The sequence below is a fragment of the Silurus aristotelis genome, assembly GCF_946808225.1.
Source record: "Silurus aristotelis genome assembly, chromosome: 6".
Lineage (NCBI taxonomy): Eukaryota > Metazoa > Chordata > Actinopteri > Siluriformes > Siluridae > Silurus > Silurus aristotelis.
Window position 1 is genome coordinate 28,222,237 of NC_139579.1, and position 19,544 is coordinate 28,241,780.

The 19,544-nt window shown below is 36.8% G+C and overlaps 1 protein-coding gene across 8 annotated transcripts in view; it reads left to right on the forward strand.

The window, feature by feature from the left end:
• The window catches only part of fmn2a (formin 2a), a 52,260-nt gene extending 33,261 nt beyond the window's left edge, over positions 1-18,999 (forward strand). For 3 of the 8 annotated variants that reach the window (XM_083544519.1, XM_083544520.1, XM_083544521.1), the window contains 8 exons: positions 23-169; positions 800-859; positions 3,289-3,409; positions 6,894-6,986; positions 14,297-14,348; positions 14,778-14,927; positions 16,355-16,436; positions 18,293-18,999. In XM_083544519.1, the coding sequence (XP_083400645.1) occupies positions 23-169; positions 800-859; positions 3,289-3,409; positions 6,894-6,986; positions 14,297-14,348; positions 14,778-14,927; positions 16,355-16,436; positions 18,293-18,319 (732 nt within the window). In that variant the 3' untranslated portion in view covers positions 18,320-18,999. Of the gene's footprint in view, positions 1-22; positions 178-799; positions 860-3,288; positions 3,410-6,893; positions 6,987-14,296; positions 14,349-14,775; positions 14,928-16,354; positions 16,437-18,292 lie in introns of those variants that run through there. The other 5 variants (XR_014534086.1, XM_083544522.1, XR_014534087.1 and 2 more) reach the window with 5 other exon arrangements.
• Positions 19,000-19,544: the final 545 nt, after the last annotated feature.

Here is a 19,544-nt window from a genome sequence, read left to right on the forward strand (position 1 = left end):
ACTCTAACTGTTGTCTCCTCAGGCTCTGAGCAGTAGTAAAGGTGTGCTGCAGCTTCTCGGTCTGATTCTCGCATTCGGAAACTTCATGAATGGAGGGAACAGGAGTCGGGGACAAGCAGACGGCTTTACGCTTGATGTCCTTCCCAAACTCAAAGATGTTAAGAGCAGTGTGAGTGGGTGGGACATGTTCTTCTTCATCATCATCATCATCACCATTCCCTTGTCCATGCCCTTATAAGAGTAACTTAACAAAAACAAAAACAGCTAAAATGTCATATTTCATTGAAGAATAAAAAGGCATGATTTTAATCCCTCATGATCCACTCACCTCTGACCTTAACAGAACACTGACACTGGAGACTCCTTCCACCATGCTTAAAATCACTTTTTTTTTTAATGTATATGTGTAGCACCTGCTGTATAAATCCAAATGTACACTGTTGCTGAAGAAACTATGTTGTTTTAGGCTACAATCACACATGCAGAGATTTTAGTGACCTCCAGTCTCCGTACAATGAAGTCACTTAGTAGACGTTGCTACTATAGATTGCCATAGTAACAACCATTCCACTTTTAACAACAAATCAGGAGGTAGACAAAAGAGAGTCTTCGAGAAAGAGTAATAGGGAAAAAAAAGAGATATAGAAGGATCAAAAACAAAAGTGATAAAAAGCATTATTTGGAAAAAAATTTGTGTGGAATGATTTTCATCTCTTCTTTCTCTCTCTCTCTCTCTCTCTCTCTCTCTCTCTCTCTCTCTCTCTCTCTCTCTCTCTCTTTCTCTCTCTCTCTCTCTCAGGATAACTCACGGAGTTTCCTCTCCTTCATCGTTGCTTATTATATGCGACATTTTGAAGAGGTGCACTTTTTTCCAATCCCTGTTCATTTCTCTCTGATTTATGTTTTTCTTCAATTCACCCTTATTTTTTTCCACGACTGACCATCAAGCGATTCGGTGGAGCCGAGGGTCTAAATAAGCAGCTGTGACAGATGTGGGCTTGTGATGTCGGGGTGTTTAATTAAGAAAAGATGTTTGTTTTTTCTGTGCTTCTCTACACACTTACATATTCTGTGCATTAAAACAATATAACAAAACCATGTAGAATCAATGTGCACACTTTTCCGTCTATCTCGAAATGCAGCAGATCAGCCGAGATGTGTAGGTGTGTGAAGTCTGACACTGATGATAAACCATTAAAACAATTAGCAGACACTGTATTCAGCACACACACACACACACACACACACACACACACACACACACACATACACACACACACACACACACACACACACATCAAATTTATCTCTAAACATGAACAACAGGATGCCGGAAACACATTCACCGTTAAGGACAAATAACTGGGTTTGGTGCATCAGCATTAAGCTCAGGTAGGAGGCACGAGCTGATACCATCTTACACAAGAACAGTTTTGGATGATTTTTTATAGTGTGTGTGTGTGTGTGTGTGTGTGTGTGTGTGTGTGTGTGTGTGTGTGTGTGTGTGTGTGTGTGTGTGTGTGTGTGTGTAATGGTTTAGGCATGCAGTTTATACGAACATTTATGTGTCTGTTTGATTGTGTGTCTTTCTGCTTATTTGTTTGATTGTATGTGTCTGATTGAATGAGGCAATAATTCATTGATTGATTGTTAATTTGTTTGATTGTCTGATTGACTGATTTATTGATTGATTGATTGATCAACTGCCATTGTGTTCATTTACTGAATTTCTGATTGTATCTTTTTGTTCACTGTCTGTCTATCTGTTCATTTGTTTGATTGTCTAATGTCTGACTGTATAGTAGATTGATTGATTAATGTATTGATTAATTGATTGGTTGGTTGATTGATGGTTTTGTTGTTGATTGAATGATTGATTGATTGTTCATTTGTTTTTCTGTCTGTATGTCTGTTGGTTGATTGGTTGATTGGTTAATTGATTAATTGATTAATTGATTAATTGATTAATTGATTAATTTAATAATTTAATAATTTCTAATTTTTTTTAGATGTCTGACAATTTAGTTTGTTGGTTATCTGTATGTCTGGATATTTGTTTGTTTGGCTAGTTTGTGGGTGGACATTGTATTGTTCTCTTGTCTGTCTTTATATGTTGATGATCACAAAGCAGTATAGATTTATTGTCCTCTGAAAATGTGGCCAAGTTTGACTCCAGGCCTGACACCCTAGTCAGCACCTGTGGGGCATCCTCAAGCAAAATGTGGAGAAGTGCCATGTGTCTAACATCCAGCAGCTCTGTGATGTTGTGTGTGTGTGTGTGTGTGTGTGTGTGTGTGTGTGTGTGTGTGTGTGTGTGTGTGTGTGTGTGTGTGTTACATTTAGTATTTAATCTTCTAAAGATATGATCAGTTTAACTGTTTTACTTATCGCAGCATACTTTAACAAATGTCTTCATTCCTTCCATCCTTCATTCATTCACTCCGTGGAATTGTCAGGATTTTCTCCTTTTATGAGAAATTCTTGAAGCTTAAAATAAAACGCTAGCTAGCGCTATGGATTCTTTAGTATTTTCAGACCTGTACGGAGTCACTGTGGCACTACGCTATCTCTAGTTTCTTTTTTACACCCCTGGCATTGTTGTGCATGTTTTCAAGTTAAATAATAATAAAAAAATGCGATCAAAGTGTGAGGCAGAGACTAAACAAACGTGCGATCCACTACTTAAATCCATTGCTGAGGGAACTCAGAATTTAATTATGTTCCGCACCTAAAAGGATTGCATTCGGTGTACATGTGTCACACCGGAAAAAAATCAAAATAAATATTATATATATATATATATATATATATATATATATATATATATATATATATATATATATATATATATATATATATATATATGGGTGTAACAGTATATATTATTATTATTATTATTATTATTATATTTATTTACTTACTTTTTTTTTTTTTTTTTACTGAATCTCTACAATACTTGGCATATATGATTAAAAATAACATTTGGGCCACATGGACAGGACAGGACAGGACAAAATGCTACACATTAACCTAATCTTAATTTACTTCTTCTTTTTTTGTACCAAGAAGATTTAATTATAACACTGTCTGACTGTTTACTCAAACGCCACGAGAGGAAATGAGATTTGTGGAATAAAGTTGGTCTTGTGCTGATCTGGCACATGTTTCTAAACACTCTGTCTCTCAGCATAACTGCTTTGTTTAACTGATTCTGTGTGTGTGTGTGTTTCTGTGTGTGTGTGTGTGTGTGTGTGTGTGTGTGTGTGTGTGTGTGTGTGTGTGTGTCAGGATGCAGGGCAGGACACGTGTGTGTACCTTTTACCGGAGCCACAGGACCTTTTCCAGGCATCACAAATGAAGTTTGACGATTTCCGCCGAGACCTCAACAAACTACGCAAAGATCTAAATGGTAAGAAAGTCAAACACACACACACACACAAAGCAAAGTGGAACTGATTTTCTTTTTATATAAGATTTCTTATTTTGTACATGAAAATGGCATAAATGGTCAATTGTGAAGTCTATTAATTATTTCATTTGTTTGTTTATTTTTACTTTATGATTATGAACACTTTTTTTATTCATAAGTGTGGAATTAAGTATCATGATGATAACATATATTTTAAAATGTGATGTCCATGCAAAATGTGATGCCCATAAATCTTATTTAATCTTATTTTATTTTATTATATTATATATATATATATATATATATATATATATATATATATATATATATATATATATATATATATATATATATATATATATATTTTTTTTTTATCTATTTTATTGCATTGTATTGTTTTATATTGTATTGTAGAGATAACAGGACTAACTAGCAGAATAAACACTAGACTAGCCTGCACCACTACAGGTTTAAACTACACTCTCTATGCAGCTTCTTCACATGTACATTTGCCTGCCTTTTGCTATTCTCATAATTGCTGGGGGTAAACAGCTGTTTAATCAGTTCTACACCACATGTGGCATTTTCCCAACTTCAGTCATTCAAGTAAATAAAATCTCTAAAAATCAATTGCATACCACAGTAACAGCTCCCTAATGTATAGAACTCATTATTCCTCCCTCTTACATAACACACAAAAAGTTCAAAATGTCATGTATGTAAACGTCTGTTTAACCAAGTGTCATGTCCAAAATCTGCTTCTTTAGTTCATCCAAAATTCTGTATAAAAGGAGATGATAAATTAAGTATGTACCTGTAATTCAATTAATTGCAGGGAAAAATCTAGAACAATAAAACACTACACTCTGCGGTTTAGCAAAATGTGAGCACAAAATTTTTTTCCATTTAGTAATAAACAATAAGTTGCAAAACAAGTCAACTGTTAACTTAAGCAACAAAAGTTACGTAATTCTGAATATTTTTCCCCTTCGTATAAAAAGTCAACAGCCTTTACACACATATGCATCAGTGCCACTTTGTTTTTACTATAATACAAGACATATGAAATTCCTAATCACTGAATTAAATTCTAATCATCTGCAAAAACGTTTTTGCTCCAGTTCACAGCAGACATCAGAACTGGGAAAAAGTGTAATCTGTGGAATTCACACCATGGCAAGGATTTGGGTGGCAAAAAAAACTAAATAAAACCACCTTCTGTGTGTGAATGGTTTGCTCCCTGCAACACCTTGTTGATAAAAGAGATGAAAGGAGAATGACCAGACTGGTCTGAGCTGACAGGAAGTCTAAGTCACAAATAATCACTCTTTACAACCGTGGTGAGCAGAGAAGCATCTCAGAACCCACACTCAGTCACAAATACTCAAACCAGCCCAATCTGATAACGTCAACCATTTCACGATCAAAAAATCACTAAAATCAGACCTTTTCTTCACTCTGATGTTTGTCGTGAACCAAATAAAAAAAAATGTAATCTCTGGGATTTACATAATGGCATGGATGTGGGTGCCAAAAAATCCTCTGTGTAAATGGTCTTTTTCTCTGAAACACCCTTTTGATGAAAGAGATCAAAGGAGAATGACCAGACTAGTCTGAGCTGACAGGAAGTCCATTGTAACCATGGTGAGCAGAAAAGTATCTAAGAACACACACTCAATCAAAAATCCATGCCATCATCAATGATCATTGAAATCTGATGTTCGTTATGAAGATTCTTCTGAAGCTCTTGAACTTGATTCTATGCATTTAACTGATGTCATATGATTAGCTGATTCGATACCTGCATGAATGCACAAGTGCTCCAATTATAGTGGACGGTGAGTGTAGTTCACACTCAAGCTTCTTAAAGATTCTCTTACTGTAATATACATTTAACTTACAAAGCAGCTGCTATGTATTTCATATCTATGCTAAATCTCAATCTGCAGTTGAAAAGAAATCTTTCCATGTAAACCTATATTTTGACTTTTGAATATTTGGCAGTCAATCTGCAGGCATTAGTTGTTATTGTTATTAGAACCTGTTAAATATTACAGGAGAGCGGGTAAAGTGCCTTGGCTCAAGGGCCCAACAGTGGCAGCTTGGTGGTGCCAAAGCTTAAAACCACCACCATCTGATTAGTGTCCCAAACCCTTAACCACTGAACCACCACCTCCCATTTTGGGCTGTTTTCTGGTTAATTATGTCTCTAACCATCTCTACAGCACATCCTGTCTTACTCTTTTGCTCTGTTGTAATTTTCTGAAGGATTTCACAGTTCTTTTTTTCAATTTTAAGAAAGTGACTTATAATTGCAGTTGAATGTATAGGATCTGCTCAAGAACCCATTGAAAAAAATCTTGTTTGTGCTGGGATTAAAATTTACTCCATTGTCTCACATGAATCACACATCCTGACAGTATAGCCCAGCTGGCAAAGAGACTAAACTTTCAACCCTACAAAACTCGTCCATGTTTGTCCTGCTAAACCGATCAAGCCGAGCCGTGGGTTGCTTTGCGTAAGCAAATGTTAACTTCACCAGCTATCTGCTTTATTTCTCAATCTACCCACAATTCATGTGGCTGAAAGCTCCTAGATTCCCCGTGAGACGTTATGGCTTTGCTCATATTGCGGTCCATACAGCAAGTGAATTATCACCAAGGGGGGTTAGAAGAGTATGCTGTGCTAAATGCTAAAGCAGATGTTTTTCAGCTTTTGACAGTCACTAAGTGGGTTAGTTAACCCTGAGCTGAATGAGTCTTCTGCTAATGAGTCTTCTGCTATGCACATATGAGTTTTTTTTATTTTATAAGGATGAACAAATATTTCCCAGTCATAAAAGCTGAATTAGGATCAGCGTTATATCACAATATTGATACAGTGATCTGCAGCAACACTAACAGGACAAACACTAAACTAGACTGCCCCAACAATGGACTGAACTACACTGTTTATGCAAATTTTTCAAAATCTTTTATACTTTTCCCTGCCTTTGTCAATCTTGTATGATCCTGGGGGTTACTGAACTGTTTTTTTTGCTGAGTCACTAACCATCTGATCTAACCAAAGATTGGCCAAATAAACAATAATTTTGAAATATACAATATATTAAAATATTATTCATATAAAATCTCATAATCATTTTGAAAGAAACTTAATTTACTTTCTTGCATTTGTTTAACACCAATCCATTTTAATAAACCTATACCTTGGATTGTGCAAACTGGAAAATGGAAGAGTGAACTAGCTAACAGCTGAAGAGATTAGCATGTGATATGCCACAACCATGTTCTCCACGAGTGCTGATAAAAGCAACTCATGGTTTAAATTTAAGGAATCCTCCTCGATAAATCACTTACCAAGATTGGCCACAGAAAAGAGGAAACTTTCTAAGCAATGACTAGCATGCAGGTCATCTAACAAAGTTGAGCCAACAATAGCAAACAGAAAAATGACTTTTAGTGATATGTCTGTGTTTCTGCAGCTTGTTCATCTGAGACAGAGAAAGTGTGTGTTACATCTTCAGAGGAACATCAACAGCCCTTTAAGGACAAAATGGAAGAGTTTCTTACTCAGGGTAGGAAACTGAGAGGACAAGCACACACGCACACACACACACACACACACACACACACACAAACATACACACATATATATATATATATATATATATATATATATATATATATATATATATATATATATATATATATATATATATTTTTTTTTTTTTTTTTTTTTGTGTGTAAAAATATATGAACCTAATTATACTGAAAGCATCTATTAAACCAGCATAGGTATAAACTACTGACTTTAAGCAAAGTACTGCCTCATTACACTGTTAAATAAATTCTAAGTTCTCTTTGTTTTGTTTTTTTCCTTTGTTTTTTTTTTGTTGTTCCTTCATCCTCATCCTCAAAAAGAGATTAATTAAGATTAAAGGCTCAATCACCAGTCATCACTTAAAAATTACTGTCACTATTAGCTTTAGACAAGTTTTTTAGTCCATTCCATGGTTGTATTCCGCATGTTTTACTGGATAAACAATAAAAAAAACTAAAGAACCATGAAGTTGGATTTGGACTAGAAGATAGATAGATAGATAGATAGATAGATAGATAGATAGATAGATAGATAGATAGATAGATAGATAGATAGATAGATAGATAGATAGATAGATAGATAGATAGATAGATAGATAGATAGATAGATAGATAGATGTGAGCGACATTTACAATTAAGGCAATTACATTGCACCACCTTGTTGCAAGGTCAGGGAATAGTCTTCGTATCTTCTACCTTAAGTTAGTCAAGCCATAGGGATGTGGTGCAGAACTGGGTTTGATGCTCGATAACAGGTCGGTGATGGTCTGTTTCTGGTTTTGTAGATGAGCATCAGTATTATAAATCATATAATAGTGAAGGGAGAGTCACAATGGGGTGGTGTGGCAGATGTTAAAGATGTTAGGGAAAAGGGGAAAAGCAGCCTGAAGTTAAACTTTTTAGTGTAACCTGTGGAAAAGAAATGACAAATCCTTCTGAAACTTTTTTAAGAAATCTGTATGATCAAGTGTATTACATCAGCTGAGAATGAGAGCTAGTTGTCTTGAAGAACTTCAAGCTTTCATACAGCAGGGATTTAGCTTCAGGTTTTGACCTGCCTTTCATTGTAAGATGTTTGTCAAGGTCTGAGGAAGAAAAGGTGTATCATTACATGCCACAGACATATTTTCAAATGGAAATCTTGCTAAGATTAATAATGACAAAATGATTTCTGAACAGTGAAAGAGCACTGTGTCAGTTTACAATGTTCAGATAAGATTTAGCAGCTTTGTATTTTTTTTTTTGTTTCAGATATTAGCAGTCATAACACCATTAAACTGTCTTCATACAACTTTACTAATAAATTTCTCTGTTCCTTCCTGAGTTATTTATCTGTCATCTCTCAGCCCTCCCAAGACAGTGCTGTCTGTAATCCTTTTCCTTTTTTGCCCTCTCTTCTTCTGCTTCATTTTCATCACTCCTGCTATCCTACATTTCATTGATCTCTGCTTTCATCCACTCTTCCACCGTGTTGACATGAAGACGGGCTTGTGCTTGTTTTATTTGTTTTAACATGTTTTCTTATTTGTTTTTTTTACCTTTCCAGAAAGATTGTCCACTTGTCTTATCTTCCTACTCATGCCAGTAAATAAATCATAAACTAAAGAGTTGCTAGAATCAGTGTACTCATTGATTTAAACAGCAGGGACTGGGCAGAATCTGTAAATATTCGCAGTGGTATCAAAAGGTTTCGCGACTAGCTTTGATAACAAGACAGAACTTTATTTGTTTAAGTTTACACACTATTACCTTCAGAATAATCCCCTTGCACAGCAATACAGTGCTACCAGTGTTCTTGCTACTTCTGGAATATGTCCTGAAAGTCTTCTTTTCGAAGTTTGTCAAGCATTTTCTGCTATTCTCGCTGAATCGCTGCAATTGTGTCAAAACAGCAACCTTTGAGCTGGATCTTAATCTTTGGGAAAAGGGCGAGGTCCGCAGGCGCCAAATCTGGAAAGTAGGTTGGGCGCGGAAGTAAGATTATGTTGTTTCTGGTGAACGTGTTCAGAATAGCAGACATGGTAATGCCCGTGGTCAGATTAGCACCAGTTGCACAAATCCTAATGTACACACGATGATATCTGGCACACTGACTTATGAAGCTCGGTGCTCCCTGTGATTGTGCATGCAGCCTTGTGCCTCTATCTGTTGGTGTGTTACAAAACTAGTCTCAAAACGTTTTGATATTACTTTGTACTTCATTATAAATCTATCTATATATTATAAATCTGTGTGCAGACGATGTGATACACTTACCAACAAAATCATCAAAACTCTATTAGTCTAACCATTTTCTATACCACCTATTCTACACAGGGTTACTTGAAAGCCTGAAGCCTATCCAAGGGGAACAAGGGGGAACAAACTAGATAACACCCTGGAACCTTGTGGGTTTCCACACACTGAGTATTTGGATCAGCCTACAACAAAATATATTATTACTGGGGGAGGGAACACACAGTGCACAGGGATACCTGAAAACGGGGCAGAGGTGGGAATCAGGCCTCCAATCCTCAAAGTCCAAGGGAAACGTGCTCCCCTTGTCAACAATTATACTGTAGGATTTCTTTGTTAATTTCCGGACTATAAGCCGCTACTTTTTTCCAACGCTTTGAACCCCGCGGCGTAAACAATGAAGTGTATGTGGATTTTTCCAGAGTTTTTCCCGGTTTCACAAGCTTCAAGATAAAAAACTGAACCCTGTAACATTAGACAAATGAAATGTTCGAACGGGTTCAGGTGAACCAATGAAACTCTTTATATGTGGATTTTTCCAGAGTTTTTCCCGGTTTCACAAGCTTCAAGATAAAAAACTGAACCATGTAACATTAGACCAATGAAATTGCCGAACGGGTTCAGGTGAAAAGAAAAACTCTCGAGAGAAATTGTTGTGAAAGGAAGGAGGAAGACAGTGAACAATGACTTTCTTGGTAGGCTACTGTTTAGATACAAGCCGTGTAACAGGCACTGTCTTCCATTAAAGCCTGTGTAAAGTTCATTAGTTTCAATGTAGGAACCTGCGGCTTATAGACAGGTGCGGCATATTTATGTTCAAAATAAAAATCTTTGTAAAATTCAGAGGGTGCGGCTTATATTTGGGTGCGCTTAATAGTCCGGAATTCACGGTAACCATATTTCAGTTTATTATTAACCTATCTAAATCTATGTAAAGCATCTACTTGTCTAAAGCATCTAAAGTCCTTGTGTTCTAGTAGTATTGAAACCGTTTAAAATGAGTGCACACATGATTCCTTTGAAAATCTATGAAACTTTGCCTGTGCAATGATTGATTCTCTAAATGCTGGTGCCATCAGTCATGATATTATGACTAAACTAGCTGGGCACAGTCTCTGAGTGTACTAGGAGAATTTCCAGGCCACCCGCCACCATCCCTGCACTACATTGACATTTATGGCATTTGGCAGACACCCTTATCCAGAGCGACTTACAATTATATCATTCATACAGCTGAGCAATTGAGGCTTTTAGGCTTAAGGGCCTTGCTCAAGAGGCGTATAGCATAATGGTGTTGGGATTGGAGCTCATGACCTTCTGATCAGATGTGCAACAACCACTGAACTAGTGCATTACCATAGCACTACCCGTATTTATTTTAAATGGGGTCTCTGGGCTACTGTTCAGAATGACGGGGTTTTAAGCCCCGGTATCGCTAAGCTGTCATTATTGGGCCCTTGATCAAGGCCCATAATGTTCAGTGCTCCAGGGACACTGTATCATGGCTGACCCTGTGCTCAGACCCCAGCTTCCTAACATCACTTGGATATGCAAAAAAAGAATTTCACTGTGCTGAAAAGTACATGTGACAAGCATAGAGCACCTTTTGCTCTTACTCCAAATCCTGCAAAAGCAGCAAGGATCTTAACATCTATATATCTGAGCATGTTTACCAGAGCAGCCTTCAGACTCATTCAGCAGCAGCAGCAGCAGCAGAGTAGAAGATTGAGTCTGCAAAGACCAAATCTGTCTATACCCCATTGTTATCAGTAAACAGATGTTGACTTCTGTTCAGAAGGTCACAAGTTCAAATCCCAGCTTCTCCTCGGTCAATGCTAGGCTTCCTGTGCAAGGCTCCTAATCCTCAACTGATCAGTTGTGTCGATAGAATCATTCTAAGATTGCCATCTTCCAAATGACAAAATGGTAATTTCAGCCCATATGGAAATCTGATATATATACAAAGCAAATATATTGTATACATGTTCATGCTTGAATTTCACAGATTAAAAAATATATGTCAGATATTTGTACATACATGACAAATATATTTTAAAATATAACAAAAATGGCTGTTTTTATATATGTAACATATTTTCCCAAATACAAATATATATGACATATATGTCGCCGGAGATTTTAATCATGCAAATCTTAGGACCATGCTCCCTAAATTTGATCAGAATGTGGACTTTGCAACCAGACTGAAAAACACGCTGGATTTTTTTTTTACAAAACATCCCAGGCGCATATCTGGCGAAGCCCACTCCCATCTCGGCTACTCAGACCACACCTATGTTATACTAATCCAGGCATACAGACCACTCAACAGGCATCCAAGACCAGCTAGAAAGCAGGTGAAAACCTGGCCATCAGGAGCCATCTCTGCTTTTCAGGACTGCTTTAAATGTACTGACTGGGACATGTTTAGGCAACCAACGGCACTTTCACCGACTTGGAGGATTACACATTGTCAGTGATCAGCTTCATCAGCAAGTGCATTGATAATGTCACCATCTTCAAGAACATCATCTTATGTCCCAACAGGAAATTGGATAACTGGATACATGCGTGCACTTCTGGAAAACCGATACTCTGCATCCAGGGCAGGCGACAAGGCAGCCCTAAGAATAGCGAGGGCCAAACTGTCCCGCACCATCAGAGCTCATGCCCAGCTTTCACAAACACTTTAAGGACAGCAGCAACACACATGTGGCAGAATATAGCGACAGTGCAGAAGACCACCCCACCTTTCAACAATCAGGTGCTTTGTCTCTCCACTGCTGATGTGAGGAAAGCTCCACCAATGAAAAGTTGCATGACCAGAGAACATTTCGGGCAGAGTGCTCAGAGGATGTGCAGACCAACTGGGAGATGTTCTCACCAACATCTTTAATATCTCTCTGAGCAGTGCTGTTGTCCCAACGTGCTTCAATCGTCCGACATGACGGTCGCAAACATCATCTCCAACACCATCACACTGAGCACTGGGGCCCCTCAGGGCTGTGTACTTAGTCCCCTGCTGTTCACCTTGCTGACCCACGAATGTGTAGCAATGCACAGCTCCAATCACATCATTAAGTTTGCTGATGACACGACCATGGTGGGTATCATCAGCAAGAACGATGAGTAGGCATACTGCATACACATCTCACAACCTTCTGGAAAGAGGTACAGAAGCATTCGGGCCTCACATCCACACTTTTTTTTTCTTTGCATTGAATTTTGTACGTGTGCACTTGGTGTTCTTAGTTTAGAATTATGTGTACTTCTGTGTTCCTTGTGTTCCTTTTGTTAATTTATGTTGTTTGCTGTAGCACCTTGGTCCTGGGGAGGGAAACATTGTTTTGTTCAAAGAATAGCCTGAATAATTTAATTCCTTTGCATTTACATTTATGCATTTGGTAGAACTACATCCCACAGCAGAGATGCAGAGATAAGCACACGATTGACCTCTCAAATAATATTCCAGGAGTGTATCAATGATGAATAGTCCAATGAGCAAATTGTACATTTACATCTGTGACACTATTTTCACATAGTACCTACTTCCATAACTCAACAGCAGGTATATGTTTCATGAATGGTATTACACAGTATATAAAAGAAAATGCATCCTACATATGTATAGAAATGTTAGATAGTAAGTAAAAAAAAAAAAAAACACTTTTGTTCTTATACTTTGTTATATATTTCTCTAACAGCCAATAGAAGTACACAAATGTTCATACTTTATATGTTCACAAAATTATCATTTTTTATATATGTTCATACATGGCTATATATTGGATTTTCATATGGGAGCTATTAAGCAAAAAATAATGCACACCTTCTCCAGTCAGATTTAAGAATGGAATAAAAAAAGTCCAGTAAAATTCTGTTAAATCTGTAAGTGTGAATGTGCATGATGTTTTATTTAGTTTGCCCTCCTCATTACACACCATTACACTTCTCTTTCCTTTTCTCATTTTCCTCCCTTTATATCTGTCCATCTGTCCATAACCGTAGCCACATGTTCTCGGCGTGTCGTGCTAGCTGGCCGAGCGTCTCGACGTCTCTCCTCATTGTCTTCCTTTCATCCAGATTCTCTTTACCCACTATCCCCCAGCTAGTTAGATGCCATGGACGGAACATACGGAGAGGGAAAAAAAGTTTTTTACATGTGTGACTGTCTCTGAATCCCGCTGGCTTGAAACTAACCACAGAGAGAAAGACATGGAGGGAAGTACAGAGTATGAGGGAGACTTAGTGGTGCTGTATTGTTTGGTCTGGGCTTATTCAACTCTTTTTTTGCTAATTCTCCAGTGTGCGAAAGCACTTTGAAGGGGTTTCGCACAACCGCAGCCATGATCCGAGCAGAGACGCCGAATGTTTCGATTCCATCATTTATATGCAGCTTTGCCCCAATTATAATTCTCAAACAATATCCCACAATTCCTCACTAACAGATTTCTTTTGAACTAACACTGAAACATATCAAATGAAGGACCCAGACCAAGAAAAAAAAAACTAAACAAAAATAGAAAATTAAAATGGTAAGGGCTGCACATGTGGTACTATTTTAAGGAATCATACAGAGTGGCACAAAATCAAAAAAAAATAAAAATTATCTAATCAATATAAATAAAATAAACATTTCCCAAACATCTGCTCTTCCTCAATATAACATAATCCTAAATAATGAATGCCAAATTGAATGCCAACACACTGTCAACATACTGAGTTATTTACACAAATTAAAATAGAACCCAAAGGGTATTGGATGTTCTTCTGTTAATAAATGTTTTTATTACATTTATATTTCATGAATTTGAACTCGAGTAATTTAAGTTTTACGATATGAATAGCACCAAAAATGTTCTAATTTCAGACATTATATAACACTGTTATGTATCTAATAACAACTTTATATAAAGTATTTATATTTACAAAATCTCTCTCTCTCTCTCTCTCTCTCTCTCTCTCTCTCTCTCTCTCTCTCTCTCTCTCTCTCTCTCTCTCTCTCTCTCTCTCTCTCTCTCTCTCTCTCTCTCTCTCTCTCTCTCACAGCAAGGACAGATCTGGAGGTTCAGGAAAAGCAGCTCATTGAAACCCAAAAAAGGTATGTATGTATATATATATATATATATATATATATATATATATATATATATATATATATATATATATATATATATATATATATATATATATATATATATATATATATATATACACACACACACACACACACACTGTATATTAATTAATCCCAAAGGTGTTCAGAGGGGTTAATAACAGAGCTCTATAGCAGATCTTTCAAGACCTTCCACTCTACTCAAGTACACCATATCTTCATAGAACTGGTTTGGGTCTCCTAATTCAAGTGAAGGGCAAATGTAATGCTTCCGGATCCAAAGACATCCTGTTGTATGACTCGAACCTTGAGGGAACAGTTTAGGGAAGATAAAGATTAATCAGTTTCCTAAACCTATTATGTGAGAATATGTTTTACTCCTGAATTGTTTTTTTGGGGGGTTTTGTTTTTCAGCTTCCTGGAGCTGAGTGCTTTTTTCTCAGTGAAACCTAAAGGAGATGAAAAGGAGGTGTCTCCAAATACATTCTTCTCTGTGTGGTATGAGTTCTCCTCAGACTTTAAAGACCTGTGGAAAAAAGAAAACAAACTTCTGCTGAAGGAACGGTGGGTCTCTCTTTATTCAAATACTGAATTTAAATATATTGTTTAAAATGAAATACTTAAAATTTTGCACAATTTTTTTTAAAATTATTAATACACTTACACATTATTGTTTCTATAGCAATAGCTTATTCACACAGACTTGTACAGACACAAAAACATTTCATACAATATATAGATATAAGTATTGGAACAACTGACTTTTCCAGTCATATGTGATTCTACCACAAACTTGGAGGCACACAATTGAATAGAACGTATTTGGATAGGATCAAATTTTCCCTTCACTTTCACAAGGAAACACATACAGTACAGACCAAAAGTTTGGACACACCTTTTCATTCAAAGAGTTTTCTTTATTTTCATGACTATGAAAATTGTAGATTCACACTGAAGGCATCAAAACTATGAATTAACACATGTGGAATTATATATGAAATTATATACATAACAAAAAAGTGTGAAACAACTGAAAAATGTCATATTCTAGGTTCTTTAAAGTAGCCACCTTTTGCTTTGATTACTGCTTTGCACACTCTTGGCATTCTCTTGATGAGCTTCAAGAGGTAGTCATCTGAAATGGTCTTCCAACAGTCTTGAAGGAGTTCCCCGAGAGATGCTTGGCACTTGTTGGCCCTTTTGCCTTCACTCTGCAGTCCAGCTCACCCCTTAACATTTGGCACTGTTGGCATTGACTGTGGAGGCCAGGTCATCTGGCGCAGCACCCCATCACTCTCCTTCTTGGTCAAATAGCCCTTGATGCCTTCAGTGTGACTCTACAAATTTTCAGAGTCATGAAAATAAAGAAAACTCTTTGAATGAGAAGGTGTGTCCAAACTTTTGGTCTGTACTATACCTATTCCACCATTATAATGCTCCTGTGCACAAAGCTAGCTCCAGGAAAATAAGGTTTACATTAGTTGGAGTGGAAGATCTTGAGTGACCTGCTATAGAGCTCTGACCTCAACGGGTGCGGACAGCACCCCAGGCCTACATCAGTATCAGACTTTACTAACACCCTTGTAGCTGAACGAGCACAAATCTCCACAAGTAGACTCCAAAATCTAGTGGAACATCTTTCCAGATGAGTGTAGGTTATTACAACATCAAATAGAGACTAAATGTGCAATGGAATGTTCAAAAATCACCTACGAAATCTAACTTTTGTCCATATAGTGTATAGTTACTCATCCTACACTGCCACAACACACTGAGAACATGATTTCATATAATTGCCAGAATTATGCTTAGAGCCCCAGGACTACATCGAAAATGGAATAAAATATAATGTTTAGGTTAGAATAGGCCAAGTTTAATTTGTATGGATTTATTGAGATGCTGTTCCTTATGCTCTTTTAAAACAAATGCTATTTTTTTATTGTAAAATATATATTTTTTTATATTTGTAATACTGTAATAATATATTTTAGATTAAAAGCAGCCGAAGAGACAATCAGACAGACACGAGAGAAAGCAGCCTACAGCGTCAAACCTAAACACGCCTCCGGGATGGTGGGTCATTTTTTTTTTCTCCTATATATATATATATATATATATATATATATATATATATATATATATATATATATATATATATATATATATATATTCAGTGCTAGAACTGTGCTCGGTTTTGATAAAGAGATATAAAATATTATTTATTCCTGCTTTTTCTGAATATTTGTTTAAAAATTGTTTTTCTAAATGTCTTATCTACCATACCTGATTTAGCTGTACTTAATAAAGACAGTTAGCTAATGACATCTATCTATACACAGTAACTCTTGATTGATATTCCGCTTCTTATTGTTCATTCTCTGTAAAATGAATAGTTGTCATACTAATGCAGTGGAAACTATACAGATTGAGAGCTAAGATGTTTGCTCGAGTTTGAACTTGCTGGTGTCATGTTGTCAGGTTTTATTTAATTTAGAGTTTATTACTTTATTAAGTAAATGTAGGTTCCCTGGTGGTCTAGTGGTTAGGATGTGGTGCTCTCACCACTGCGGCCATTAGGGTTGCACAAGCCTTAGTGCCGGTCCCAAGCCCGGATAAATAAGGAGGGTTGCGTTAGGAAGGGCATCCAGCGTAAAAACATGTGCCAAATCAAACATGCGGATGGTCCACTGTGGCAACCCATAATGGGAGAAGCCGGAAGAAAGTACTTTATTAAGTAAATGTGTACAGTTGAATGCAAACGTTTGCCTTCTCTTTTGTTAAATTGGTTAAAAAAGTGCATGTCAATTTGTTTGTTGAAACTTTTTTAATAGAAGATTAATTTAATTAATTTGTGAGGAAATTTCTGGCTAAAATCCTGGATTATTTATGTAGGTCTCATTTATGAAAATATTAAATTAGACAAGTTTGACAAAAAGAAAAAGATGAATTTCCACAATATGGAGCTACACACACTGTATCTGTGTATTTACCTTATAAAGAATTTCCCCAATGTTTTTGCTGATTTTTGGTCCCCTGGTGGTCTAGTGGTTAAGATGCAGCGCTCTCACCGCTGCGACCCGGGTTCGATCCCCGGTCAGGGAACCATCCCCAGCCACTCTCAGTGCCGGTCCCAAGCCCGGATAAATTGGGGAGGGTTGCGTTAGGAAGGGCATCCAGCGTAAAACATGTGCCAAATCAAAACGTGCGGAGGATCCGCTGTGGCGACCCCTAACGGGAGAAGCCGAAAGAAAGTTTATTGGTGCTTAGTTTTTCCTCCAAGACTCGGAGGAAATCTCCTTTGAGAATTTCACATCCCCTGCTGTTTAACCAGCAAGTGAGCATGTGACTATGTGCTGCTAGTGTGGTTAAGTGGCTTTCCCTCACGATAACAACCCTGCTCAGGCTCCACTGACTGGAAAATGCTAATTTACAACACTGGGTTTTGAAGTGAAGTTTTGTATCCATTCAACCCCCGTTCTCTATGGTGGTTAGGGCTCAGCTCTGGTGTTATCCACTCAGAGTATTCCATATCCACCACTAATATGATCTAACCATTCAGCAGGATGATGTCTATGAGTGATGTTTTTGCTCTTTTTGAGCCACACTACACCTTGATCGTTTTTGAACCAGGCTATAATCACTAATTAAGCTTTTGAACATTTATAAACCAAATCCACTGTACATAAAAACTTGTCCTGTCATCCTTTCACAGTAGGTGATGCAAACTTTTGCACTCAAATTCATACTTGCAAATAAAAGTGATTAAACACTGTGATCCAGGTCCAGGACCTGAGTTTGAGAATTCTCGTAGAAGCTTGCATGTGTTAGCCAAGTAGGATTTAATGATCATTAATCGCAGATGGTCATCTTTTCCTCTGTTACTAACAAATAACAAATAACACATCACAGTCGTTTCTGTTGTTTGACAGAAAGCCAAACTGGGGCAGAAGATCTGAAGCTTTGATCTGAAGCTGTTAAACATTTTCTGTCCTCTTACACTCCTAATTAAATGCATGCTGAGTAGGATCTTTAGCTGTGGAGCTGAATCGGCGGGCGAACCAAAGTGAAACGAGAAACACGAAGCTGCAATGCAAATGACACAAGTTTAGCCATTTTTTTTTATCAATTAAAGTAGCTATAAATGCTATAATGCTTCTTTTTGGTTTCTTTTTCTTTTTTTTTTTTCTTTCTTCTTTTCAATAATAAATTTTTTTTATTTTTATTTTTTATTTTTTTGTAAAGTGGAACATTGTTATAATACGAGAAATACTGTATAAATGTCCAGCACATTGTTGACACCTGTAAAAAAAGAAGTGGTTTGTTTTACAACTCTTCCTCATCTTGGGTCTCCTGTGTTTTTGGAGTGAGGGTTTCCTGAAGTGCTAAAATAAATGTCTTCTTCTTCTTCTTCTTCTTTTGGCTGCTCCCATTAGGGGTCGCCATAGCGGATCATCCTAAGTGCTAAAATAAAATGTCTTTTTTAATTATATAGCGATCAATACTGGAAATTCAAATGAACCTTTTAAAAACACAACCCATAAATATATAAAAAATAAATATGGTAATCCTGTGACCAACTTGCCTAATGTGCCAGACATTTGACATTATTATTGCATATATATATATATATATATATATATATATATATATACAGTGTTGGGCAGTAACGCGTACTTTTGACAGTAACTAATACTGTAACGCGTTACTTTTAAAAATAAAGTAACTCCGTTACCATTACCGTATGGTGCGTTACCCGTTACTTTTTTATTGAATTAATTTCGGGTGAAGTGTGGACTGACGAGTTTCTCAAAGTGGAAATATGATCAATATTTCACTTTAGATAAGTATAAAGACAAAAACTTTTAAGTCAAATGTAAGCTGTGTCTTTCTGGTTCGAAGGTCGTATCTACTGCGATTAACAGCAACTCCAATCTGTTGAAACTCCTCCAGAAACTCCATGCCTGAGGAGCTAGAAGCTAGAAGCTAACCCGGTGTTCTGTTCTACATTGTTGATAGTTTTCATACTTCAGATGTGAAAGGAACATGTTTAAGAGCTCAACACAACAGCAGAAGCCACATTAGTTTTTGATTGTGAATATATTATTCAGCTTGTTTTGTTCTTTATTTCAGAAATCCTTGTGATATATTCAGTTTGTGTTGGTCTGAGATAAATAAAATAGT